The sequence below is a fragment of the Gymnoscopelus microlampas genome, assembly GCF_963454915.1.
Source record: "Gymnoscopelus microlampas genome assembly, chromosome: 2".
Classification (NCBI taxonomy): domain Eukaryota; kingdom Metazoa; phylum Chordata; class Actinopteri; order Myctophiformes; family Myctophidae; genus Gymnoscopelus; species Gymnoscopelus microlampas.
In genome coordinates this window covers 58861611-58889566 of record NC_139939.1, presented here as the reverse complement: position 1 = coordinate 58889566, position 27956 = coordinate 58861611, and the positions used below count along the sequence as shown (strand labels likewise).

The following is a 27956-nucleotide window of genomic DNA, read 5'->3' as shown; positions in this document are numbered from 1 at the left end:
TATGCCGTATTCAAAATAAAATGTTTTTTTGGCTAATATTTATTTCATAGTATAAGCATCGATGTATAACCTTGTGATTATGGACATGATTTTTTGACTTGGTTATACTGACCCATAAATAAAAATCAAACTAAAAAAAGTTAGAATATTGTGGAATGTTTTTTTTTCTTCCGTAATATAATTCAAAAAGTGAAACTTTCATATATTCTAGAGTCATTGTGCATAAAGTGAAATATTTGACATGTACAGCTCATGAAAATCAAAAATCCATATATCAAAATAATAATATAAAAAGAAGAATCCGAGCTAGAAGTGTTTTTCTACAAATCCTAATTTCTGCACTCAATACTTGGTCTGGGCTACTTTTTAACAAATAACTTCATCAATGGGACGTGGCATGGAGATGATCAGCCGGTGGCACTACTGAGGTGTTATGGAAAAGTGAAGGGCATGTAGCCTTTACGAGTCCTAACGTGTTTTTAGATTACCTCTTACATTACAGCCTTTGCCACAAACTGCTCAAACAAAGCTATTTTCACCTGTATGAGTCCTCATGTGTCTTTTTACTTTACCCATTTCAGCAAAGTTTTTACCACAAATTGTACAAGCAAAGGGCTTTTCACCTGTATGAGTCCTCATATGTGCTTTTAAGTTAAATTTATGATTAAAGGCTTTGCCACAAACTGTACATATATAGGGCTTTTTGTCTGTATGGGTCCTCATGTGTTTTTTGATGTAAGACGTTTGACTAAAGGCTTTACCACAAACTGAACAAACAAAGGGCTTTTCCCCTGTATGAGTCCTCATGTGTGTCTTTAGCTGACTTCTGTCAGCACAACCTTTACCACAAACTGTACACGTAAAGGGCTTTTCGCCTGTATGAGTCCTCATATGATATTTTACATTAGACTTTAAGACTTTGCCACAAACTGTACAAATAAAGTCATTTTCGCCTGTATGAGTCCTCATGTGTGCTTTTAGATCACCCTTTCCATTACAGTCTTTGCCACAAACTGTACAAGTAATGCCTGTATGACTCCGCATGTGTTTGTTTATATAAGCCTTTCGACTATAGCCTTTCCCACAAACTGTACACGTAAAGGGCTTTTTGCCTGTATGATTCCACGTGTGTGTTTTTAGATCAACTCTTCGCCTAAAGCCTTTGCCACAAACTGTACAAGTAAAGGGCTTTTCACCTGTATGAGTCATCTTGTGCATCTTTAGCTGACTTGTGTTATCACAACCTTTACCACAAACTGTACAAGTAAAGGGCTTTTCACCTGTATGAGTCCTCATGTGTGATTTTACATGAGACTTTAAGACTTTGCCACAGACTGTACAAATAAAGGGCTTTTCAATAAAGGGCTTTTCACCTGTATGAGTCCTCATGTGTGATTGTAGATCACGCTTTCCACTACAGTCTTTTTCACAAACCGTACAAGTAATAACTGTATGAGTCCTCATGTGTATTTTTAAGATATCCTTTTGACTACAGGCTTTGCCGCAAACTGTACATATATAGGGCTTTTCACCTGTATGGGTCCGCATGTGTCGCAGTAGATCACCCTTTCCACTACAGCCTTTGCCACAAACTGTACAAGTATATGACTTTAATCTTTTCAATATTTTGCCACAATCTTCAACACTAATCAGTCTCCTGTGAGTCCTTGTGGCCTTAGTTTGTTTTGATGATTTCAGGTCATGGGACAGCTTGTTGCTCAAAGACAATCTTTGTCCATCCATATTTTGAGTCTTGGGTGATTCCAATGTGTCTTCAATATCGGATTCAGAACATTGTGAAGAGAGGAACTGGTCAGCTGACGTATCTTCCCTGGTCTTCCATTCATCACTGTCTTCAGCGTCAGATTCAGAACAGTGAGAAGAGAGGACCTGGTCATCACAGGTTAGTTGTGATTTTACCCAGTACTCTATGTAAGCTTGTGTTTTCATTTGGTTTGTTGAGGTGCTGGCTATAGGCTCAGACTCTCTCTTTTCATCAGCATCGTCACTGGTCACTGCAGCCTCCTCTGGTCTATGAAATAGCCTGTTCTGTTCCTCTTCAATCTGGGGAGGCTCTGGTTCCTCATGGATCAGACTGGGGCTCCTCTCCTGCTGTTCAGGAGAAACCTCCTCTATACCCACAGGGAAGTGCAGGAAGTCTAAAGAAAAAATATAATTAGAGAAAACCATTAATTTAAATGTTTAATTTTTTTTCTATGCAGGGTTTCATCTGTTTTATAGCTGTGGTAGTTTAGTCCATTTGCAATTTAATTTATATATTCATCTGGTGTCCTAGAACAATTTTGGCGTGGTTGGCCAAAGTTGCCATTTGGGTAATTTGCATAATCGCTTGTCCTAAAAGTGGGTTTTCATGTGTGTAGAATCAATTTCTGATGTTATATTTTAAATTGCAGGTCAATTTCACCTGAATGTCATCTGGCAAGCAGGTGAATTAGTCCATTTGACGTTTCTATCTGTTCAATACTTGAAATTAACTTTCCGATTACCTTTTTTTGTTGATTTGCATTCATATGGGGACCTTTTCAAAGATGGCCACTGAATTGCTATCTCAAAAGTGTTACTTTAGACCCGCTTGTCCTAGCATGATGTGTAATATGTCTTTTATGGGGGTTTCATGTATATAGAATCCATTTCTGATGTTCTTTTTTCAATTGCAGGTCAAACACAATGTGTTAAAAGGTCAGGTCAGAAAAACACAGAGCTGTGCTTTTATTAAAATAGATAATTTTTGTTCTGTTAAACATTTGTGTTCTTTATATTTTCTTGCAAACCTTAAACCACTGTATAGCCTCATAAGAAAAGTTAAAGTGAGTTAATTTGGACACAATATAACGTGATGGCTGACTGTGTCAAAAGCCTTTCTCAAGTCAAGAAACACGGCAGTAACACAGGGGATTCCTATCCAATAGACCCTTTAACCTCTCAATGAGCACACGATTGGCTGCTTCTGTGGAATGGCAGGCACGGAACCCAAACTGCAGTGGGGTATGATGACCTTTGTCAAGATGTTTAATGATCAAATTGGCTATCCATTTCTCTGCCACCTTTGAGATGACAGGGAGGATACTGATGGGCTAAAAATAGGTGTGATGGTGGTCATCTTCCACAGTGATGGAACTGTACTATATCTGATTGACAAGTTCACCAGATGTGTGACAGGTTGCAATAATTATTATTTTAGTAGCTTTAAAAGGTTTGTGTCCAGCCCATACACAGCTTTAGCTTTTGAACAGTTTGGTATTCCAATAATTTTTGCCACTTCTTCTAGGTAAAAAACAGGTTGTTCACTATTAATAGGGCTGGAAAAAACTTGAAAAGTTGTGTAATCTCAGAAACCCGAGTCCGGGATAAAAAATCATTGAACTTGAACATGCTAGCGTATATGGATCCTTCACCAGTGTGCCATCAATATTTAGTTGTAGATCACTGTTTTGACTATTCTGTCTGCCTAGTAGTTTATTAATATATTGCCAAACCTTTCTCCCATTTCCCATGGCACTCTCAATACCACTGATGTACAATTTGCTTTGGCCTTCCTGATAGCTCTATATTCTGATAGTACTCATTGCTATAGAGTGTTTGTTCAGTAAAAGGAGTCTCCCATGTCTCTCCGCTCTTTATCAAACAGAAAATGCATTTTCAGTGCTCTCTACTAATTGGCCTAACCTCCCTGAAAATGTACTATATTCTGTTTACTAAAGAGCTGGAGAGACCCCTGTGACCGAACAAACGCTATGTAGCAATGATTACTATCAGAATATAGTACCTTTTTAACAAAACTAAGAACATTACCAAAACATTTACCTTACCCTAGCTTTAACTTAAGAACGTCCATGTATGAAATCAGCTGTCACCTACTCTTCATGACATGATGATGGGAGCCAGGCACAAGTCTCAAAGAGACAATTGTAAGGAGAACATAACAAGGAGGAAAGACATACACATCCCAACCCGAAGTTGGGCAGGTGCTGAGCGGGGAAAAAATAAAAAATAAATCAAAAGAGGACGCTCGCACACTGTGGGCTACAGTTGCAAAAGTCTTTATTGCACCTGAATGCTGGGACACTTTGGGCTTTCCTAGGAGAACATAACAGCTGCAGTCAAGTTAGAATTAGCACATTGGTGTTAAAAGTTGTTGACATGGCATTCAATGAGATTGACTGGAAGGCAAACAAGTAAACAGTGATAAATTCCTCATGTGTTTTCAGCTGACCCATGCAACTCCAGCCTTTGCCACAAACTATACAAGTAAAAGGCCTTTTTTCCTGTATGAGTCCTCATGTGTGTTTTTAGATAAGAATTTCGACTACAGCCTTTGCGATAAACTGTAAAGGGCTATTAGCCAGTATGTGTCCTCATGTGTGTTTTCACATGAGCTCTTCGACTAAAGCCTTTTTCACAAACTGCACAAGTAAAGGGCTTTTCGCCAGTATGAGTCCTCATGTGTGATTCTAGATGAGCCTTACGACTACAGGCCTTGTCACAAACTGTACAAGTAAAGGGCTTTTCACCTGTATGAGTCCTCATGTGTACTGTTAGATAACCCTTTCGACCAAAGGCCTTGTCACAATATGTACATATATAGGGCTTTTCGCCTGTATGGGTCCTCATGTGTGATTGTAGCTCAACATTTCCACTACAGCCTTTGCCACAAACTGTACAAGTATATGACTTTAATCCTTTCAATATTTTGCCACAATCTTCAACACTAAACATTTTTCTATGAGTCCTCATGGTCTTAGTTTGTTTCGATGATTTCAGGTCCTGGGAAAGCTCGTCGCTCAAAGACAATATTTGCCCTTCCATATTTTGTGTCTTGAGTGATTTCAGTGTGTCTTCAGTATCGGATTCAGAACATTGTGAAGAGAGGAACTGGTCTGCTTCCCTGGTTTCCCATTTATCACAGTCTTCAGTGTCAGATTCAGAACAGTGAGAAGAGAGGACCTGGTCATCACAGGTTAGTTTTGATTTGACCCAGTGCTCTATATAAGCTTGTGTTTTCATTTGGTCAGTTGAGGTGCTGGCTATAGGCTCTGTCTCTCTCTTTTCATCAGCATTGTCACTGGTCACTGCAGCCTCCTCTGGTCTATGAAGTAGCTCCTCCTGTTCCTCTTTAATCTGTGGAGGCTCTGGTTCTTCATGGACCAGACTGGGGCTCCTCTCCTGCTGTTCAGGAGAAACCTCCTCTATAACCACAGGGAAGTGCAGGAAGTCTGGACAAAATATATAAGAGTTAAGAGTTAGATAGGAAGTTCAACCTCTGTTTTATAGCTGTGGTAGTTGGAGGAATGTCCACTATAAATACATGCTTAATTTCTAAACCGTATAAGTCTATCCTCATTCCAAGACATTTGCTATTGGCTTCAACCTAACCTTCTAATTTACCAATGCACTTTGACTGTGGTGGAAATTGAAGACTCTCTGTTTTGTACTGTAATGTTTGAGTCTTTGTGTACAACTACCTAAAATAATACATGATCACCACTTTTTTTATTTAACTTCCTTACAACTTAATGGTCATCACTTAATGGTTATCGCACTGCTGAGCACTATAAAGCGACTTTTGGTACTAAGAAAAGCGCTATATAAATTTGATGTATTATCATTAATAAAGGAAAGCTAAAAAAAATAAATGAAAATAATTTATACATATTGTGAGGTTTAGACCTCCATTATTTCACACTGTTGTTACATCACATAAGCTTATTGTGTAAAGTCTGTCTCTCATACTATAGTACACTAATCTTAGGTAAGTATCTCACTTCTATAAATGTGAAGTAAAGAAAGGAGGAAAAAATGCTAAAACAATCCTAGTTTTTAAATTAAAGTCTCACAATTCTTCTTGTCTGTGAAAAGAAGATGAACAGGAAGTGGATTGCTGCCGGGAGCTAGAAGTGGCTATATATCTCAAATGAAAACAATTATACAAATTATATAGGTTTACAGTGTCAAATGACAGATGTCCATATATAGCCTGGGACCAGACGAATCTGCCAGTGCAAAAAAAAAAGTGCCCTCTGCGATTTGGGTCTGGCACCGATCCATTATGAATCTATTTCCTGCTCCAGAAGTCTGGGGTGACCAATCAGGGCCCAGTGTTCAAATATGGGAGACTGTGATTGGTAGTTGGTTGTAGGTCTAACCAATTGCGTCCAGAGCCATTGTTTTGATCCCACCCCCTTGGAAAAAAAAAACGTCCTCATAGAGGCACCAGACTCATATCCAAGCAGTGATATAGTCTGGCTACGCGAGGCTAGTCCATATATGGGCATCAAAGGGACACAGACAGACAAGACAGGTACACTGGGTACAACTTAGTATGACATATATTGCATAGCCGGGTGGGGCATGCATTCCCAACTTTCATCGTTCTCCTCTTGTTTTGACTCGGAGTAGGCCAGTGCCCGATGGGCACGGCACTGGCCCTTTCTCAAATAGAAAATGTAATCAAATCAAAGTTTTCACTTTTACCCAAAATATCAGTCAAAACAACAGTAGCCTAATCGTTGGTCTAGGACTCTTCAAATCGGAATCAGATATAATAAGCTGGCATTAGCCGGGCACTATTGTGAACCACACATTGAGGTGGCTCCACAAAAAATAAAAACACAGAACCAATAGGATTCACCACAAATGCTGAAATGTCACTTTTTGTTGCAGAGGCATGATTTTGTTTAACCAAATTAGGTAAAAGGTGTGAGTCATGTGACAATGGCCGTCAAAGAGGGTTTTGATATTTCCATACTGTTGTTACTGGCTGTAAATTGGCTTCAGAAATGAGTGGGAAGGGGCCTCTTTCTGACAAAAACACACATATTTATCATTATCTTTTTGACAAATAACGTTTCATGAACACATCTAATCAACGGAATCACACATTGAGGTCTCTGCAGAGCACACCTCCAAAAGCACTTTAACTTCTGGGGGCGGTCTAAAGGGGCCATGTCAAAGGTTACAGAGACAGACACAGAGACAGACAGACAGACAGACAGACAGACAGACAGACAGACAGACAGACAGACAGACAGACAGACAGACAGACAGAGGGGAGGAAGACAGGAAGAAGAAGAGAGGGCTAGCTTGTAGATCTGCTATTTCACTATTTCTCACAGCCTGAAAAGGTTGAGAACCACTGCATAGATTATCAAATCAGGTCCATTTGGTTGCAAATGTTAGAGACACCTCACTGTGTGAGAGAGAGAGAGACAGACAGACAGACAGACAGACAGACAGACAGACAGACAGACAGACAGACAGACAGAGACAGATGGGAGGAAGAGAGGAAGAAGAAGAAGAAGAAGAAGAAGAAGAAGAAGAAGAAGAAGAAGAAGAAGAAGAAGAGAGGGCTTGTAGATTTGCTATTTTCACAATATTTTCAATTTATCTGTGGAACCAGTCAAACAAAATGGGGGTCCCCTGTTCAAATATGTTTGTTTTAGGGGGTCACGCCCTGGCATCCCTTATTTTCATTTATTTATTTTCACAAATTATCATAAATGGCATAAAAAACAAGCTCCGTAAAAGCTTGTAGATCTGCTATTTTTAAAATACCTGGCACCAAAGGGTGCCAGGTATCTTGCGAGAGAAACAAGCAACCAGGTCTATGAAAACAAAGTAAGATATGTGTACTACGACCATGTGGATCTAAAATGTACTAATAGTCCACACAGAAGTTTATAATATTATAAAACATATTAGGAAAATAGCCGATCTACAAGCTCAGAGGTTGTGAGCTTGTAGATCGGCTATTTTCACACGGCAGACGACACTCACGACAGTGCCATCTGTCTGTCTGTCTGTCTGTCTCTCTGTCTGTCTGTCTGTCTCTCTCTCACACAGTGAGGTGTCTCTAACATTTGCAACCAAATGGACCTGATTCGATAACCTATGCAGTGGTTCTCAACCTTTTCAGGCTGTGAGCCCCCAAAATAATCATATTTAAGCCCAGAAACGCCTGTACTTTCTGCGGAGACTGAAGAAAGTGAATTCCCCCTCCTCTATTATGACATCCTTCTATAGAGGAACTATTGAGAGCATCCTGACGTACTGCATCACTGTCTGGTATGGGAATTGTACGGATGCCGACCGCAAGTCCCTGCAGAGGATAGTGAGAGCAGCAGAGAAGATCACAGGTGTCCCCCTCCCCCCCATATCTGACTTATACACAGATAGATGTGTCGGGAAGGCCATGAAAATAATGTCTGACTCCTCCCACCCTTCCCACCATCTCTTTGAACTCCTGCCATCTGGTAGGCGGTTCAAGAGCTTAGGGGGAAGCACCAGCAGGTCATCCAACAGCTTCTTCCCCCAAACCATCAGAACCCTGAACACTCGCCACATATTGCCCCCTATACGAACATCCTGAGGGATAAATGGCACCTTAACTATATTGCACTTTGAATGCATCAGCACTTATTGTATTACCATTGTTGTCTGCTCTTTTAACTTTTTAATGTTTTTAACGGCCTTGCCTCTTTTTAAATGTGTCTATTGTTTTTAAAATGAGAAAGCACTATGAGTTGTGGAGAACGGTATTTTGCTCCCCTGTATGCCTTGTGTGTATTGGAAGTGACAATAAAAAAAAACTGATTCTGATTCTGATATTTGAACTGGACCCGTGAGCTCTGTTGTGGTCCCGATCCACAGGTTGAGAACCACTGAAGCAGTGACGTCAAAACCTGCAGTTCCCAAAGGGTGCCAGGTATTTTGCGAGAGAAACAAGCAACCAGGTCTATGAAAACAAAGTAAGATGTGTGTACTACGACTTTGTCTAAAATGTACTAATAGTCCACACAGAAGTTTATAATATTATAAAACATATTAGGAAAATAGCCGATCTACAAGCTCAGAGGTTGTGAGCTTGTAGATCGGCTATTTTCACACGGCAGACGACACTCACGACAGTGTCTGTGTGTGTGTGTGTGTGTGTGTGTGTGTGTGTGTGTGTGTGTGTGCAAAATAAACAAATCCGCTGTGGCCAGTTGAATGCCTTGTTTTTGCCATAAAGCAAGAGGAACGGAGATATAGGCATTTTCCCACAGGAAATAAACAGGAAGTAAAAGAGAGTTTTTTTTTTAACTTCCGGGTCACAGGAAGTAAAAGAGAGGGGTTTTTTTTAACTTCCGGGTCAATTCTGGGTATCTGTCGTCATCTGGCAGATAAGGTAGATAACAGCGCCATCTGGTGGAAAACTACTGAAAACACAAAATCTCGTCATTCTCGTCGTTGGCAGACTGCGTCTTGGCAGAATTTGAAGAGAAATCTCGTCGTTGACAGGCAAAGAGTTAAAAAGTCATTTTTGGGATTAAGATGCACTGCCTCACCCCTTATAACACTTTTTAGGCATTTTTTACTACTTTGAAAAACCTTTTTAAATAGTTCAAACAGCCAATCTACATCGACACGTTGTGAGCTTTTACTGTAGTTCGACTATTTGAACTACAGTATAAAAATCTAAATAGTACCAAAAAAATGCCTAAAAGGCTTAGGCATATGGGGTAAGGTGGCACGCAAGATAGGGCGAGAGAGAGAGAGAGAGAGAGAGAGAGAGAGAGAGAGAGAGAGAGAGAGAGAGAGAGAGACAGCATGAAACATACTGGTGTCCAGGTGGTCTTCAGGTTCCTGTTTAATAGTAACACTGGATGGTTCTGGAGAAGTCATCCTCACCTGCAGACTGGACTCCACACACTGGTCTGGAATGAAGGAATAGAATAAGGACTTTATTAATGAGGACTTTGATGTGACATGGGTTGTAGATGCAGGTTGGCTGTAAAACAGAGAGAACTGAGCCTGGGTGTTAACAAGTGTTTTTTTCTTTTTACTGCAGCATTACACCAGCATAGTTGTGAAGAAGTAATTTAATGAAAGGCAGTTTGGCTTCTCAGCTGTTTCAGAGCCTGTTTCACAGGTGTTTCGCTTAGCACAACGCAAATACACGCTGAGGTCATAGATAAATAAAGTGATTATAAAACATTTGGAGTCTTTTTCTAATTAAATCCATAAGAAAGTATGTATTTTTATCCTATTTCTGTCAATTCAAATAAAACGAGAGACAAAAACTACACTTCCGGAAATGTCAGCGTTGGACCAATGAAAACGTCGAATGTTTGACACTTGGTCTGAGAACTAATCAGTAGGCGAGTCAATATCTGAAAAGATATCACTTAACTCCAAATGAATTGATACAAAGGGTATTTCAATGGATTCTGGTAGTATTTGCCATGCTAAATAACGTACCAAAAATCTAGGAAAATATATGACCTGGTCACTTTCAAGATGGCAGTCATGAGCTTAACACCAGCTTCACTTGCCCTATTGCCAGGGTCGCGTTGGTCATGGGACGGGCTAACACGCCATACAACCACTATTTTGAGCTGGAGCACACGCACGCAGAGGCATAGATTCAAAACAACCTTAAATTCACACCGCAACAAAGTTAACAAAGACTGCCGTCTGACGGTTGTCACACCAGCATGAATTAACATAGGATTAACATAGGAATGAGCCTAGATGCATGCATGTCAATTGTCCATTGTGTGACCTGTAGTGTAGGTGTTAAGCGACGTGCGCGTGACGTCGTTAAAATGGAGTTCAACCACTTTCCAAATCACCAATGCAACCCTGCCTATTGCACAGGCCTTATCCTGAAGGGACAAACGTGGCATCTTTCCATGGGGGCAGTGTTGCTGCTTGGAGCATACACAAACTCAACAAAGTTGCAAGACCCATGCTCAGGTGCCAGTCACACATCTGTGACAGTGCCAGTCACACACTTGTGACTGGTACACAGCTCTCAGCAAGTGTGTGCTGGCAGGTCGCTCAAAACAAGAGTGATCACCAACAGAAGCATATTGGGGGATTTTGGCACCTTTTTTGTAGGCGCTACCCACACGTTTAGTTGTGTTACTCATTCCATGATTGCACGATCCTTACAAGTTATACGTCGTTGTAAAGGTGACTAATCAACGATAAAAACATATATAAAACACAATACCAAAAATTGTTATTATTGAAGGGGAGAAATAATCGACCAAAGTTAAGTTTCCAAACTTTTTGTGGGCAGTTTATATACTGTTGACATCACCAGAGGCGTACGGTCATTGGGGCCAACGAGGCCATGGCCCGGTCTGTGTAAACCCTGCTTGCCCCTGTGTAGGGGTAGCCCTGAAAAATGACTGTAATATGCATCATGTGAACCATGGCTAGTGTAGGGGCAAGATCCGCCAGGGGGAAAAAACAAAAAAATCAACATAACATTAGCAGCCCCTCACCCTATAAGTCGCCTTGGTTTTCAAATGGGGCTCATTTGCGTTCGGCCAAATTGTTAATGAGTGGCCATTAGAAAAACAGTTTCGCCGTCAAACCGGTTCTCCATTACGCAGAGACGGGCACCTCTCTCCATTCAGAAATGTAATAGAAGAAGAACCGTTGTCCTAAAACAACCTGCCCCGGGTCTAAACCGGCGGCCTCGGTCCGCGAAAAAATGGGGCAGTGTGTTTTGGGACGAGCGTTCCGTTTTCCACCCGGAATGGCTCGGTAATTCTCAATAGACTTATCAGCCGTTGTTGGGGGGGTTAAGATTCTGGCCCGGTCAACGTTAGAAATCACTCCGTTACATCACAAGCTCACGAGGGAGAAACCGTGGCGGTAGCAATCAGTACATGCAGTCTGCCCCCTGGAACAGTTTTGTGGTGTGGCCCTCTGTCTCTTTACAGACAGTAATTGCTTTCAAGAATTGCACACATGGTTGTGTTTTTTTTTGAGGGGGAGATTGAAAATCGCCTGGACTTCAAAAAAATAAAATAATGTTTTATTTTTTATTTTTAGCATTGTATTTTATATAAAAATCAACACCATACTGTGAGCATGTACTCAGAAGCTGTTGAAGACCAGCACAATATGGGCTAAAGATGACCAAGTCATCCACATACATAAGGTGATTCATTAGCAAATTGCCAACCCTACACCCTGTATCACATGCGTTTAAAATTCAAAGATAAATCCTCCATATAAATATTGAAGAGAAAAGGAGACAAAATTCTCCCTGACGGACCCCATTGTTCAATTGCATCGTCTGGTAAGCATAGCCTACCAGAAGACCAATATTCTGACTAGGAAACTAGGGACCCCTCTTTGTGACAATTAAAAAATATATTTCTCATGATTAATGTGGTCAAACGCTTGTTACACATCAATAAAACACATAAACATTGTAGATTGCCTATTATATTTATCTAAAATGTATTTAAGTGCAAAAATACACATATCAGTGCCATGCTTACGTTTGAAGCCAAATTGGTTATCGATAGACAAGATGTACTTCTCAAGTCTATTCAGTATAATTGTCTCCGTAACTTTGGACAAAACGCTGGCTAAGGCTATAGGCCTATACTTTTCTGAGCTGTTTAGCTTACTCACTTTGTCTTTAATGACTGGCACTAACACAACAGAGAGCATAGAATCAGGTAAAAACCTGTGAACAAAGAAACCTGTAAAACACATCGCAATGACAGGACACAGTTTCTCACTGGCAAATGCTGTTATATTGTCCAGGCAACAGGCCATATTATCACCTAGCTTTAGAATAGATTCATGGACCTCACCAGGAGTGACAATCACATCATCATTATGCAACAGCCAATCTCTCAGTCGAATCACGCAAAAAAAGATGTTATGCAATAGAGAAACATTCCATTTGGGCTGTAGGGGTGCTTAATGTCTGATTTAACATATACTTTCTTGGTTTCTCCCAATAAATAATTATGTATATCCTATTTTTTCAAACTATTACTTAATTGTTAAAAAAAATTAGGCCAATCTCTCAGTCAAATAATGTAAAACAATATATATATTATTATGTATTTATTTATTTTATAATATGATTCAACTAAGAGATTGGCAGTCAACTCAGACTCAGGCCTACTGTGGTGTTATGTGTCATTCAGGGTAAGAAGATAGCCGTTCAACAACAATAATAATAATAATACTCCTATAATTCGACAAAGCTCTATGCGGATAGTGAGGCCAAAAACTCTTCTGCCCGGTCCTCCTCATATCAGTGGCTGGAGTAATTGATCTGAATTTGCACACAGCCATTGACCATTACCATGTGCACGGAACAGCGAAGACCGTTTTTCACTTTCCCCAAATGTCAGCCTGTGGCACTGCTTAGGTGTTATGGAAGCCCACATACTGAGGAAGTGTTTGTTCAGCTCTCTTCTTAAAGGCATGAATATTACTTGATGTAATGTTCCATGTTGTTATAGCAGAGTGGAGAACGCTCCTATCAACTAGGCATTTGCTGTCTGACATGAGGATTGTCAGGGCGTGGCTTGGAGTTGGTAGTAACCAAGGGGCAAGGCTGAGATATTTACTATGAGGCCAACCCGGATGTTTAGTAAATGTCCAGCGAGAGGCGCTGTTTCACCCGTGCCGACCTGTGAGTTCAGAAAGAATTTATTTTAACGCAAGCCGATGGGTTTTTACCAACTTTCAGACTCGATTTTCTTACTGTAATAAAAATTGTCATAAATTCTATATGCTTCCAGTCGCTAGTTTAAAGTCTCCTTTCAATCATCAGGATATGCGTTTTGCTAAATTATGGTTCTATTTATTATAAAATTGACGATAAAGTAGGCTATTCTCTAGGAGGGGCGGGATGATTTGATTGACACGCTACACAACCAATAGCATTCATTCCCCGCCCCCCGCTCTTGATTGACAAGTTACCCAACCAATAATGGTCTGAACTCATTCTGACGCGTAGTGAAACATGGCGGACCTACAGTCTGCAGCAAAGGATTCATTTTCGGTCTGTAGAAAGCAGCGGAGGGGGTTTGTCCATCTCATTTATACAGTCTATGGTAGTAACGTATGAAAAAGGTAGTGCACGCACATCCCGTGGCCCAGGTGCTAGACAAACAAAGTATCATAAAGAAAATAATAGAGTCTGCACACTGGTAAAGTTGCAAAAAGCTCCACTTGGTAATTTATTGCTCGTCAACGTTTTTTTTTTCCAAACACATTTGGCAGTCTATACATCCTGACACCATATATCATGCGGCAACTCAGATGGCTTCTTAGTAAACATAATTTCACTGTTCACTTAATAACGTCTCCCTTGAATTAATACTCATATCTTCAGATAATGCATTTAGATTACAGCATTTGCTGCAAACTGCAAATTAAGGTTTTTCCCCATTTATGATTTTCAGATGTCCCATGAACAATCTGCATAAGTTAAGTTATTTGTTGGCTGTATGAGTCCTCATGCGTGTGTTTTAGATAAACCTTTCGACTATGGCTTTTACCACAAAATGTACAAGGGACTTTAGCTAGTATGAGTCCTCATGTGTGCTTTTAAATTACATCTTTTACTAAAGCCTTTACCACAAACTGTACAAGTAAAGGGCTTTTCGCCTGTGTGAGTCCTCATGTGTGTTTCCAGATGATGCTTTCGACTACAGGCCTTGTCACAAACTGTACAAGTAAAGGGTAAGGGTTTTTCGCCTGTATGAGTCCTCATGTGTATTTTTATGTAACATTTTTGACTAAAGGCTTTGCCACAAACAGTACAAATATGGGGCTTTTTGTGATGTTTGCCTGCATGAGTCCTCATGTGTGTTCTTAAGGTAGACGTTTGATTAAAGGTTTTACCACAAACTGAACAATTAAAGGGCTTTTCACCAGTATGAATCCTCAAGTGATTTTTTAAATCAGCTCTTTGACTGCAGCCTTTACCACAAACTGTACAAATAAAGGGCTTTTCACCTGTATGAGTCCTCATGTGTGCTTTGACATGAGACTTTAAGGATTTGCCACAAACTGTACAAATAAAGTCCTTTTCGCTTGTATGAGTTCTCATGTGTGCTTTTAGATCACCCTTTCCATTACAGTCTTTGCCACAAACTGTACAAGTAATGCCTGTATGACTCCGCATGTGTTTGTTAATATAGGTCTTTCGACTATAGCCTTTTCCACAAACTGTACAAGTGAAGGGCTTTTCGCCTGTATGAGTCCTCATGTGTGTTTTTAAGTAAGATCTTTGACTGCAGCCTTTGCCGCAAACTGTACAAGTAAAGGGTTTTTCGCCTGTATGAGTCCTCATGTGTGTAGTTAGTCCACCTATTGCACTACAGCCTTTGCCACAAACTGTACAAGTAAAGGGCTTTTCGCCTGTATGAATCCTCATGTGCGTTTCTAGATGAGCCTTTCGACTAAAGGCCTTGTCACAAACTGTACAAGTAAAGGGTTTTTCGCCTGTATGACTCCTCATGTGTGCTTCTATGTTAGACTTTTGACTAAAGGCTTTCCCACAAACTGTACAAATATAGGGCCTTTGGAGCTTTTCTCCTGTATGAGTCCTAAGGTGTGTTTTGATAAAAGACTTTTGACTAAAGGCTTTGCCACAAACTGAACAAGCAAAGGGTTTTTCCCCCGTATGAGTTATCATGTGTGTCTTCAGCTGACTAGTGTTAACACAGCCTTTACCACATACTGTACAAGTAAAGAGCTTTCCGCTTGTATGAGTCCTCATGTATGTTTTTACACTACAATTTAAGGCTTTGTCACAAGCAGTACAAAAAAAGGGCATTCCTCCTGTATGTGTCCATATGTGTGATTGTAGAGCACCCTTTCCACTACAGCCTTTGCCACAAAATGTACAAGTATATGACTTTAATCCTTTCAATATTTTGCCACAATCTTCAACACTAAACATTTTTCTGTGAGTCCTCATGGTCTTAGTTTGTTTTGATGATTTAACGTCCTGGGACAGCTCGTTGCTCAAAGACAATATTTGTTCTTCCATGTTTTGTGTCTTAGGTGTTTTCAATGTGTCTTCAGTGTCAGCTTCAGAACAGTGAGAAGAGAGGACCTGGTCATCACAGATTAGTTGTGATTTTACCCAGTGCTCTATATAAGCTTGTGTTTTCATTTGGTCAGTTGAGGTGCTGGCTATGGGCTCTGTCTCTCTCTTTTCATCAGCATCGTCACTGGTCACTGCAGTCTCCTCTGGTCTAATAAGTAGCTCCTCCTGTTCCTCTTTAATCTGTGGAGGCTCTGGTTCTTCATGGACCAGACTGGGGTTCCTCTCCTGCTGTTCAGGAAAAACCTCCTCTATACCCACAGGGAAGTGCAGGAAGTCTAGACAAAATATATAATTAGAGAAAACCATTAGTTTGAACTTACATTTTTTTCTGTTAAGTGTTTTACAGCTGTGGTAGTTGGAGGAATGTCCACTTTAAATGAAGTCTCCTAATTTCAAGACATTTGCTATTTGCTCCAACCACTCTAATTTACCAATACGCTTTGACTGTGGTGGAAATTGAACACTCTCTGTTTTGTACTGTGATGGTTGAGTCTTTGTGCACCTATAATAACTACCTATAATAATGCATGATCACCACTTTATTTACTTAGCTTCCTTACAACTTGATGTGATCCACAATTCATCACTCAATGGTCATCACGTTGCTGAGCACTTTAAAGGAAAGCTAACACATTTAATGAAAATAATGCATACATAGTGTGAAATAATGAAGGTCCAAAGCTGACAATGTCACATAAGCTTATTGATGTAAATGATGATTTGAAAATGTTCTGCTCCATTCACTTCTTGTTTAACTTCTTACTGAAAAGGCTGTATCTCGGCTCCTAAGCACTTTTTTTTTTACAATGAATTTTGGCTGTGGCACTGAATGAGTTAAACTATCCTAGTTTTAAATTCTCACCAAAGTCTCACAATTCGTCTTGTCTGTGAAAAGAAGATGCCCAGGAAGTGGATTAGCGGTTGCTATTGAGATTTGGGGATACACATTTTCAACTACAGCCTATAGTTACATGCAGCAGGACATATATACCAAACGTGTAAAAGCATGGTGAAATGAAACACTAGGCTATTTGATTCCACTAGGTGATTTCTGTGCTTTTCGATAAACTGTTTTCTGATAAACTGTCCCTCTGGGCAATACATCGCCTGGAAACAGAATAGTTCTAGTTCTATATTTCAATTTGGTGATATGCCAACACTAGTTTTACTTCGATTAAATAAAATGATGTGCTTCTTTTCCCATTGTCAAGTGCCCATCGCCCGTCTGTCTGAGGTGACTGAACAAACCGAGTGACCAGAACTTGGCTTGGTGCATGGTACTGGATTATAGGAGCCTATATCAATCATTCGGTTCATATGTTAGGATTTCCATGGTGTGGGGAATTTCCCACCAATTAAAAAAAATGCATGTCAAATTGTGTGTATGTTTATAGAACAAGATAATATTAAGGGGTGAAAAAATTGTGAAAATAAATTGTCATGTTAGATTTTTATTTTCTATGGGAACGACATAATATTAAGGAGGAAAAAAAAGTTTGCACAAGTTCCTATGTCGTTGAGATAAACTTGACAAAAATGCACTTTTTCCCATCAACTTGTTTTTCACTTTATTTACTTTAAAGTATGTTTAACTCATTTATCAACTTTTAACACATTGTCTGCCAAGGACGCCCTTTCAAATCCAACCCTTCACCGCCAAAGACGCATACATGCGTCCATTCCAAAAAAAAAAAACATGTTTTTAGTGATTACGCTAGAGGGCGCTCTTTGTCAACCTGTGAATGATGCCTTGACATCAGGATAAGCATAGAACCGGAAATGACGTCATCTGGAGACATTGGGCCTCCTACAGCAATAAGTTCCTAATGTTTCCTCTTACATTTCTTCCAAAGTGAATTCCTAAGAGAAGTCAGTCAGATTCATGAAACGTTCTTAAAAGGCAGAATTGTTCCTAACTTATGTTCTTATGATGATGAATCCCAAAAAACTTGAAGGGGTGTGCCAGTTAATCCTAATTACCATAGGGAGCCGCCCCACCAATCCCCATATAAGGCATGACTGCATGGCCCTGCCTGCAGTCACACCTGTGTGTGATTGCTGCACACATACATCACAGGAAATCACACACAGAAATACAATTGAGAGAATGAAGTAAATAATACCTAAACTAAAGTCTAAAAATGGTTGAACACCAGACTCCAAACATAAACATAAATAAATCAATAGTTCTGTGGAGGTACTTCTGTTGGGTGGGGGGTTATGGGGTGGGTATGGGGCGTGGGCTTCAACTCAACCGGGTCCGTTTGGGTTAGATTGTAATTTCAGACCCGTTGAAAACTCTAAAGCAGTTGTTCTCAAACATTTTCATGTCAAGGACCCCCAAATTGACATGCATGTGGCTGCAGACCCCCACCTGAAAATATTTTCTGCTGGGGAAATGCTTTCAAGATTTATCAAAATGTTTCGAAAATAGCCGATCTACAAGCTCAAAATGGCCAGTAATGGGACGCGTTGTGGGCTTGTAGATCGGCTTTTTTTTAAAAAAGTATAAAATAGGGTTAAAGTGATTAAACTGTTCTTCGTTTGCTGTGGACCCCCTGTAACTCCCTCAAGGATAAGGATAATTCCTTTTAACAGGTCGTTCATGAAAGTCCTTGCGGTCTTGTTTCCAATGAACCCCTGGGGGTCCCCAGACCACACTTTTGAGAACTTTTTTATTGGAGTATACCAAAATCTTCTTCAAAACTTCTTAAGTGGGTTTAAGAAGAAATTTCCTCTTAACACATCGGGTGCCAGCATTTTATAATAACAGTTTACGTTCGGTGCCGAAATCTCACCGTTGAGCTGCGCAGCGCTGTTTAAACTGTAGACTCCACGACGTGCATTCCATGAGAAAAAAAGCATGCCTCCATTTTGCCCGATGGTACTGGCTAACGCCTGGAACGATAACATCTCTCACGCGAGTAACAATGGCGGAGCGATCGTGCACACAAAATGAGTCGTTTTCCCCAGAGTAAAAAGTTTCGGAGTTATAGGGGTTTTAGAGAAGGAGATAGAGCGGAAGCGGATGTGCGCCATGTTTTTTGACATGACGATGCATCTGCCCCATCCTTCTTAGATTCACCGTGGGTGATCCCAAAGCTGCTCCAGCCCCTCCCGTATGGAAAAAAACAAAAAGACACCAAACACGGTTCGGACCGTGTTCGGCACCAGAGCGCTACTATGTGAAAACACAGTCCAGACCGTGTTCGGCACCCGGTGTGTTAAGAACGGTTGCTGCATGAGGCCCATTGTGACTCTAGTTTCCACTCACGTGTAATTGTGTGGATCGTCAATGACATGTACGGTGACACAAATCTCGCAGACCTCATATCAGTTGTCAATGTGTAGCTGTCTGCTTCCGCCAACAGCTCTTCAACCTCACATTTGACTTCATTATACAATTGAGGAATTCATTTTTCTGAAACGTATTAACATCGAGGCAGCTCGTACTGGGCATCTAGTGTTGTTAGTAAATTCTTGAATGTCTGTTCCTCCACCGTGTGGAAAGGGACCATCTCTTTGACCAGGTACCAGGGGTCAGTTGCACCACCTCACACTAAGTTCAAACTTAGCCTAGTTATAGCTTAACCCATTCAATCCCGGGACGCATCTCTGTCATTTTTAGATTTCTTTGGCTATTCAAAAATAGCAGATACCGGTATACAAGCTCATAGCGCGGCACCGAGCGCTAACTCAGCTGTCAGCGTCACTGATGTAGGTTATTTATTAGGCAAATTATAGCAGTTTAAAAAAACCTGAAATAGACTAAAATGATCACACACACACACATACAGTTACAGTGCTTGACAAAAGCTGTGGGCGCTGGGGGCGTGTTCTCTCCTCCGCGTCATCATACCCTAGGTGGGGTTGGTGAGAGGTGCATGTTCTCCCCGTGTCTTCTAGGGTAGGTACCCTCACAAAAACATGCAGTAATCCTGGTCTCTATACTGCCTCCCACTGGTCAGCCGGGGCGCCTGATGGAGGGGAAAGGACCGGTTTGGAATAACGTGTTCCTTCCACGCACTGCGTCTAACCAGGGAACCTCCCCGCTGTCGGGTGATAAGAAGCGGCTTGCTAGCTCTCATGCATTGAATGAGGCATGAGCTCGGCTCATGCCTCATTCAAGTAATGAATGAGCTCCAGGATTCAAGTAATCCTGGAGCGCCCAGGATTACTTTAGACAATTGGCACAGGGTGAAAAAATGGGTTACAAAATTGTGGGATAAAACATTTTAGAAAAAAAAATTATAATGATGGGCTAATGTTAGTTTTGGATAACTCTGTCTTATCTTTCCTGGAACTCAACTGTGCCACTGTGCCAGCAATAAAACCAACTGAGACCTGCTGGCATACACTTGGTGCAATAAGGATGGTGGCAGGGCATTCCACATTTTGGTGGCATAACAGTAGAATTAATTCATCCCCATGTTTGTGCCAAATCTGGGGGGAACACGATAAATGCTCCCTCTGGTGTTGTGTCCGTTTCTCACTCTAGTGAGGTAGTTTGACAGGTACAAGGGCCCTGGTCGGTCCCTTGAAAACCAGGCCTATTGCAAGTTACTGTACTCTGTCCTCTACCCTGAACCATCCCACCCTAGGCATAATGAGTAGCGGTTAGGTGAGTCCTAGGAGTGAGGTCTATCAGTAGTCTGATTAGTTTGTTTAGGTTTATAGTTTTGATTCCAGTGCTATTGGGGTGCTAGAGTACCATGAGGTGCATGCATAGTCAAAATGACATTGGATGAAGATAGCGCCGCCCATGGCTGCTGTGGTGTTGGGGAGTGTTGTGCTCCGCTGTACCAAATCAGATTCCTAACATGTTCACATGTCATGGCAATAAAGTATTCTGATTCTGATTCTGATGAGTGCTCCAGCTAGTGTCCTCAGTGCATTCCGACTGACCAAGAGTATGTGGCCTTATTGAGGTTAATTTTGGACCCAAAAAGAATGGATAACGTGTGTTGTCATCAGCGAGCCATGTGCAGGTTTTCATCCGTTCACATCCACCACCTGTTCTCATCCAGTTCACGGATGCACTATCAAAACTGATTGGCTTCAACTTATCGAGCAGTATAGAGTGGTTTACAGTAGGGATGCGTTAGCCGGCTAGCCTGTTAGTCGATCGTTAAACAATATCCAAATATGCTTCTCGGCTTCAAGGTTAATTTACATAATAAATGTATGTTCCGCATTGTCCTGATGGTGTTATTTGGTTATGGGGAGATGCCATTATTTTAAACAGATTCAGCAAGGCGCAAGAGAGTAGTCTATGACCAAGAGAACGCTAGAATTGAGAGAAAGATCATTTCCGCTGCTCCGCACCGGGAGCTTTAGAATACTGTAGTGAAAAGTAAAGAGCAAGTGACAGCGAGGCGAGAGTAACACAAAATGTCGAAACAAATCAAACGTAGTCGGTCTGGGAGCATTTAAAACTGTGTGGAGTTTGCATGTTCTCCCCGTGTCCCCTAGGGAAGGTATGCTCACAAAAAAACATGCAGTAATCCTGATCTTTATACTGCCTCCCCTTGGTCAGCCGGGGCACCTGATGGAGGGGAAAGGAACTGGTTGGAATAACGTGTTCCTTCCACGCACTACGTCCTACCGGAGAAACTCCCCCGTCAGGTGATAAGAAGCGACCTGCTCACTCCTCAGTTCGGGACTCTCCCCAGGCTGGCAGAGGGAGAGTGGTGCACAGGATTAAAGGCAAGCTTAGCCAATTGGCACTGGGTGAAAAAATGGGTTACAAAAATCGTGGGATAATAAAAAGAGAAATAAAGGAGGTCTTTGTGAAAAAGTGCTCAAATACACTCGTGGCACGAGCAGCATGGGCAATCATGGGAGCAAAACACCCATTGGTCGTAGTCGATGAAACGGGCAGGCAAAAACAACAATCAATTACGTCCTTTGTGCAACAAAGATGATGTGATCGTCGTCGGTCGGAGGAAATCACACAAAAAGTTAACAAAATAATTGAGGTGGACATGCTGCCTGCCAGCACTGTTGAGGGAACAGGCTTCTGTCAATGAATGAACTACCTCGAACCAGAATACCACATTCCAGCCAGAGCAACAGTCACCAAACAAATTGAAAAGTGTTAAAGAAAAATCTGTCCACAGCCGATCATGTTGCTCTCACAACAGACTGCTGGACAGCATTGACCACAGAGAGTTACAAGAATGGAATCTTCAATCTGATGTGTTGCTGACACAAAGTCTATCAGTCAAGAGACACGGCTGAAAACTTGGCAGAAAAGCAGAATAGTGCTGTTGAGGACTGGGGACTGACTGCGTGTTACAGCTTGTGTCCACGACAACGCAAGCAACATCGTCAAGGCCAACTCCCTGGGTTAAGTAGTGTGGAATTATGTTCCCTGTTACGCACACACGTTAGAGTTGGCCTTAAACAATGGGTTTGCCATACATGTGAACAGAGTCATTGTTGCTGCTGGTCGTTTGGTTAAGCATTTCAATCACAGCAATCCTGCAACAGAAGTGCTGAAAAATAAGCAGGAATTGATGCAAATGACCCCAAAAAAGCTGATCCAGTCATGCAAAAAACGCTGGAATTCAGTGTGTGATATGTTCGAGCGACTGATAGAGCAGTGGTGGGCAGTAACAGCCATGCTGTCAGACCACACAACCACTAAACAGGCGGACGCCAGGGTGCTTGATCTCTCCAGCGAGCACTGGAAAGTAATGGAGATCATACCAGTGTTATTGTTATGACCCTATAGGGTCATATTGTATTTCCCAGTGTGTGTGTGTGTGTGTGTGTGTGTGTGTGTGTGTGTGTGTGTGTGTGTGTGTGTGTGTGTGTGTGTGTGTGTGTGTGTGTGTGTGTGTGTGTGTGTGTGTGTGTGTGTTGCCCTGTGTATATCTTTTTCCTTCATTTGGTGTGTGTGAATGAGTGGTGAAAAGTGACTGATGGGTACCAGCTGGTGTGAATGAGTGGTGGCTGTGTGTGACTGGCTGATTACTAAGTGGAGCCGGCTGGTGACCAGTGACCAGGCTGGGGACTATAAAGATGGCTCTCCCCAATCACTCTGGTGTCTTCCTCCATGCCAGTCTCCAAACCACACCAGTCCGGTGTTTTGAGTGTTTTTAGAAACAGTCTGTGGTTGGGATGGTCTGTACTGCCCAGGTGAGGTCTTCAGTGATGTGCACCCCCAGGAATTGGAACTCTCTGACCCTCTCAGAAAAAAAAGTCAACGTGACGATGAAGATGGGCCATTACGCACAGACGAGATCCCAAACAGTAGTGCAATGCGACTGCTCCTTGTACATGACGTCTTTTCACGCATGTTGTGTGTTTTCAGTTTTTACAGTCTTTTTGTTGTGCTCTTCGTTAACCTATGAGTCACCATTTGACTCCCAGTGAAGCAGGAAATCACTTTACCAAAAAAAAACAGCCACATTCACTCATTCTAATGGATTTGGAAAAATGCCCTTTTCTCTACTTGCTGATGCTTTTTTTTGGGTCAAAAACAACCTACATTCAACTGCCAATAACTATGGAATGGATTATCACAACGGCACACTTGCCAGAGCCAGAGCCACAGCGTTGGTTAACTGTCATTGAAATGAATGGCCAAGTAATACACACATCTGTGTATTGTGATCAACTTTGACGGCTTTGGAGATCGACCGGTTGGTTATCACAAGCTCACGGATCAACTTCAACCTCGGCGTGCGTATCGCAGAGGACCCGAGGTTAGGGTTAAGTCCCAGAGATTAAAATAAGGGTCACCTATCCTATGCTTTGCTGCGCGGCCGATTTTTTTGACCCCCCCAAACTATGCATTATACCCATAACACAATACTTTACTTTATTTGTTTATTTAGACAGGACAGAGCATATTAATGAACGTCACATGAGCGTAAATACACCGGATTTAGTAAAGATGAAAATTTTCATCCGCAGTCCTCACACAAAACATAAAATCAGAAAAACATACAAACGGTGGAATACATTTACATAACATTACATAGCCTAAAAATAAACCTAAAACAATACAAACACAATGGTCTTACGCCTGCATTAGGCTACTATTCATGATTTTTTTTTTAGTGTCAACTGCTTTAGGTGGTCATTTAGAATTTAGCCAAAAACTCACTCAGGTTTAAAACTTTTTTGGGCACCCCTTTTAGGATGTCTTAGGATGACCCAAGGGACATAATGTGCCATGCCATATTGTATGCTTCTATGAGATTCTATAGGCTTTTTGAGTCAATCGCCAACACTGTAGGCGGCCATTTCGAATTTTGTCCATAACTCACTTAATGTTTAAGATTTTTTTGGCCACCCCTTCTAGGATGTTTTAGGATTCTGTATCAAATGTCATGCTATTATCTGCCGCGTAACGATTTGGCTTTTTTTTTTTTTTGCTTAATTCCTCCTACTCTAGGACTTGGAAATAAAAAGCTGGCATCAGCCGGGCTCTATTGTAAACCACACATTGAGGGGGCTCTAAACAGTCGCCACAAATGCTGAAAGGTCACTTTTTGTTGCAGAGGCATGATTTTGTTTAACTAAATTAGGTAAGGATGCGAGTCATGTGACAATGACCGCCTAAGAGAGTATTGATATTCCATACAGTTTGGCTGTTATTTGGCTTCAGAAATGTGTGGGAGGGGCCTCTTTCTGACAAAAAACAAACAAACATATTTATCATTATCTTTTTTGACAAATAACATTTCATGAACACTTCTAATCAACGGAATCACACGTTGAGGTGTCTACAGAGAACACGCCTAAAAGCACTTTCACTTCTGCCCAAAAGGGGCTGTCAAAAGGGGACCCCCAGGGGTACTTGAGGGAGTTCCAGGGGGTCCCCAGCTAAATGATGGATAGGAACCGAATGGACCCTTATGGGTTGGTAACTCTGAAAGCGTACAATGACGGGTCCATTTGGTTCCATTTGTACACTCTCAGAGTTAAATCAACATTGATTTTACAATATAAATTGGGGTCCCAGAGATACAGATGCAATTAAATGGGGGTCCGCAGACCTAATGCATGTCAAACTGGGGGTCCTTGAAATTAAAATGGTTGAGAATCACTGCTAGAGCCGTAAAAATCTTCTCTTATGGGGGTCCCTGGCTTATCTTTTCAAATGGGGGTCCGTGGGCTAATAAGTGTCAATTTGGGGGTCCTTGACATGAAAAGGTTTGAGAACCACTGGCCTAAGCAACCCAGCCTGGTGCAGATATGTGCTCCATGGAGCGCCATTTTTTAGTTGGATTCTTTATTCACCATGAAGGAATGTGATACAAATGAAAATTCTCCATGAAATTCAAGCCATCACCCGCCATTTAATTAATGATATTTCAGCCATTGAATCCATTATGACAGCAACAGCAAGTGTTATGTGATAACTCTGTATATAGACGCTAAAAGCACAATAAACCATGTTGAAGATTACTTTGGAGTGCTATCTTTTTTTTAATGATGACGATTATTGAAAGGTTTGTGTGAAGGTGAAGGTGAGAGAGAGAGCAAACGTACTGGTGTCCAGGTGGTCTTCAGGTTCTTGTTTAATAGAAACGGTCCTGGTGTCCAGGTGGTCTTCAGGTTCCTGTTGAACAGAAACACTCCCGGATGGTTCTGGAGGACTCATCTCCACCCACAGACTGGACTCCACACACTGGTCTGGAATGAAGGAATAGAAGAAGGACTTTAATAACAAGGACTTTTAAGTGACATGGGTTGTAGATCAAGGTTGGCTGTAAAACAGAGGGAACTGAGGGTGAGTACACCCTCAGTTATAAAAGACAGGGCACTGAGGGCAGTGACTCAAAATACATCCCCAAGATTCACACAATTTGCAAGATGTATTTTTCTCCTTTTCCCTTTTAGTTACAGCAGCATAGTTGTGAAGCATTAAGTCATTTGATATGGGGTCCATGGCCCAATGAAAGGCAGTTTGGCTTCTCAGCTGTTTCAGAGGAATTCATTTGCTATAATACCATTCCTATGTTGCATAATATCAGGCTATAGATCTTGCTACCTAATTGAAGCATGGTCCAGCCAGCCTATATTTCTCCACACTACTAACTCAAGGCCAAGCCAAGCAATTGTCCAATTCTCTCCCAATTTGCTACAACAATGGCTCATGGCTCTGGCTAGGCAACCATCTACTTTTCCACCTTCACATAGGCGGGGAGGGGGCGGGATGGTAGTTACTGAGACTTTTATTTCACTGGCGACGTAAAATGGTTGTAGCCTAAATAATTTCCGACTCAGAGCAGCAGATGCGGGGAATGTCTGGTGGGATGAAGGTAGTTTCATGCCAACACATGTTCTTTAGAACGACGAGCAACAGTCTAAAAGTCGTGTCTGCGCAAATGTTTCATATGGTTGATAGATTAATCTGGACAAATGAATCAAAATATAAGCTACTCACTGGTATGGTCATATGGTGACATAATTATATGTTGGGATCGAGTGTGTCCATGCATCTGTTATGCAACTTTGGGAAAGTTGAATTGAATATGCTTTAGTGGTGATCATGTACAGTCTCCATCTCCTCATAAAGAACTTCAATTCAAGTGGTAATGTTTGTTTACGGGTTGGGAACGTGCGTGCATTCCATAATTCCTGGCTTAACCTGCACGCTACGCGACCTGACGCTGAAATGGACAGCTGTTGTTTCTGATGCTTCATCTTCAAATGTGTGCATTGTTCTTGATTTGTGGTTAGACAACTTTGTGTATTCATTTAATTTTCAGATAGATAGATAGATCGTCGATCGTGATTTTGCCTTAAAAAAAATGTATATGATTTGTTTGCCAATGAACAATGTTCACAAATTGCTTGAAGATCGGCTATTTTTGAATAGCCAAATATATACATTAAGAGCCTAATCGTTTAAACTGTTCCTCATTTTGAGGGGGGACGCTCTGGAACCCCTCAAGAACCCATGTGGGTCCCCGCCAGACTCCACTTTGAGAACTGTAAACAGTATAGGGTACCTGTCTGTAACTTAAAGGTAGGGTAAGTGATTTTCGATGGTCAAAAACACTCTCCTGATTGGCTGAAATGTTGTCACCTACATGAACATTTTTGTTCTGTTTATGTATTTGTAAGGCCTGGAAAGACGAGGAGACCCCTGTTACTTAACAAACACTCTATGGCAATGAGTACTATCGCAATATAGTGCTTTAACCTTTTAATACAAAACGTTTTGTTACAACCAAAAAATATCACTTACTCTACCTTTAATACAGTAGCCTTTTAGTTTCCAATAGCCAAAGCCTATTATGCACTGTATAACGCACGCGAGTGAGACACACACACACACACACACACACACACACACACACACACACACTCTGAAAAGCGTACAAATGGAACCAAATGGACCCTTATGGGTCTGTAACTCTGAAAGCGTACAAATGGAACCAAATGGAAACCATTTGGTTCCATTTGTACACTCTCAGAGTTAGATTAACATTGATTTTACAATATAAATTGGGGTCCCAGAGATAGAGATGCCATTAAATGGGGTCCACAGACCCAATGCATGTCAAACTGGGGCTCCTTGAAATTAAAATGGTTGAGAATCACTGCTAGAGAGCCGTAAAAATCTTCTCTTATGGGGGTTCCTGGCTTATCTTTTTAAATGGGGGTCCGTGGGCTAATACGTGTCTATTAGGGGGTCCTTGACATGAAAAAGTTTGAGAACCCCTGTTCTACAAAACACATTCCAACAACACAGTCACACACGTTGTTCTAGCTCCTTCCAGGACCCACCCAGTATAGCTTCTTTATGTATTTAGGAGGACGGTATCCAGGATATCTTCTTCTTCACAAATACATAAGGCTAGAATGGAGCCAACGTTGTTCTAGCTAGGACTAGCATTAGCAGCTATGCTAGCCCACTATGCTGAAGTGTTTACCTTCCAGCCACGGATGTTAGCCGTGGAAGCCGACCGTTTGTGTTGTGAATATTCTCTGTTTCTCTGTTGTTCAATGTAGAGCTGTTTGAATCCCGTCCGGATTCTTTGTTCCAAAGGATAACCACATGAACCCTGACGTTTCCAAAGGATAACCACATGAACCCTGA

At 41.4% G+C, this 27956-nt stretch overlaps 1 protein-coding gene across 4 annotated transcripts; it reads right to left on the bottom strand.

The window, feature by feature from the left end:
- Positions 1-557: 557 nt before the first annotated feature.
- Positions 558-27956, bottom strand: LOC311065025 (uncharacterized protein). Of its 4 annotated transcripts, XM_084085181.1 has the most exons (4): positions 27790-27956; positions 25397-25540; positions 9618-9713; positions 4089-5234 (listed from the first exon to the last, which is right to left on the bottom strand). In XM_084085181.1, the coding sequence occupies exons 2-4, from the start codon at positions 25506-25508 to the stop codon at positions 4360-4362; spliced, it is 1083 nt and encodes a 360-aa protein (XP_083941307.1). In that variant the 5' UTR covers positions 25509-25540; positions 27790-27956; the 3' UTR covers positions 4089-4359. The 4 variants fall into 4 exon arrangements, 2 of the variants coding, with proteins under 2 accessions (XP_083941307.1, XP_083941308.1); XR_014602784.1 differs by lacking the exons at positions 4089-5234; positions 9618-9713 and adding an exon at positions 558-2159; XM_084085182.1 differs by lacking the exon at positions 25397-25540.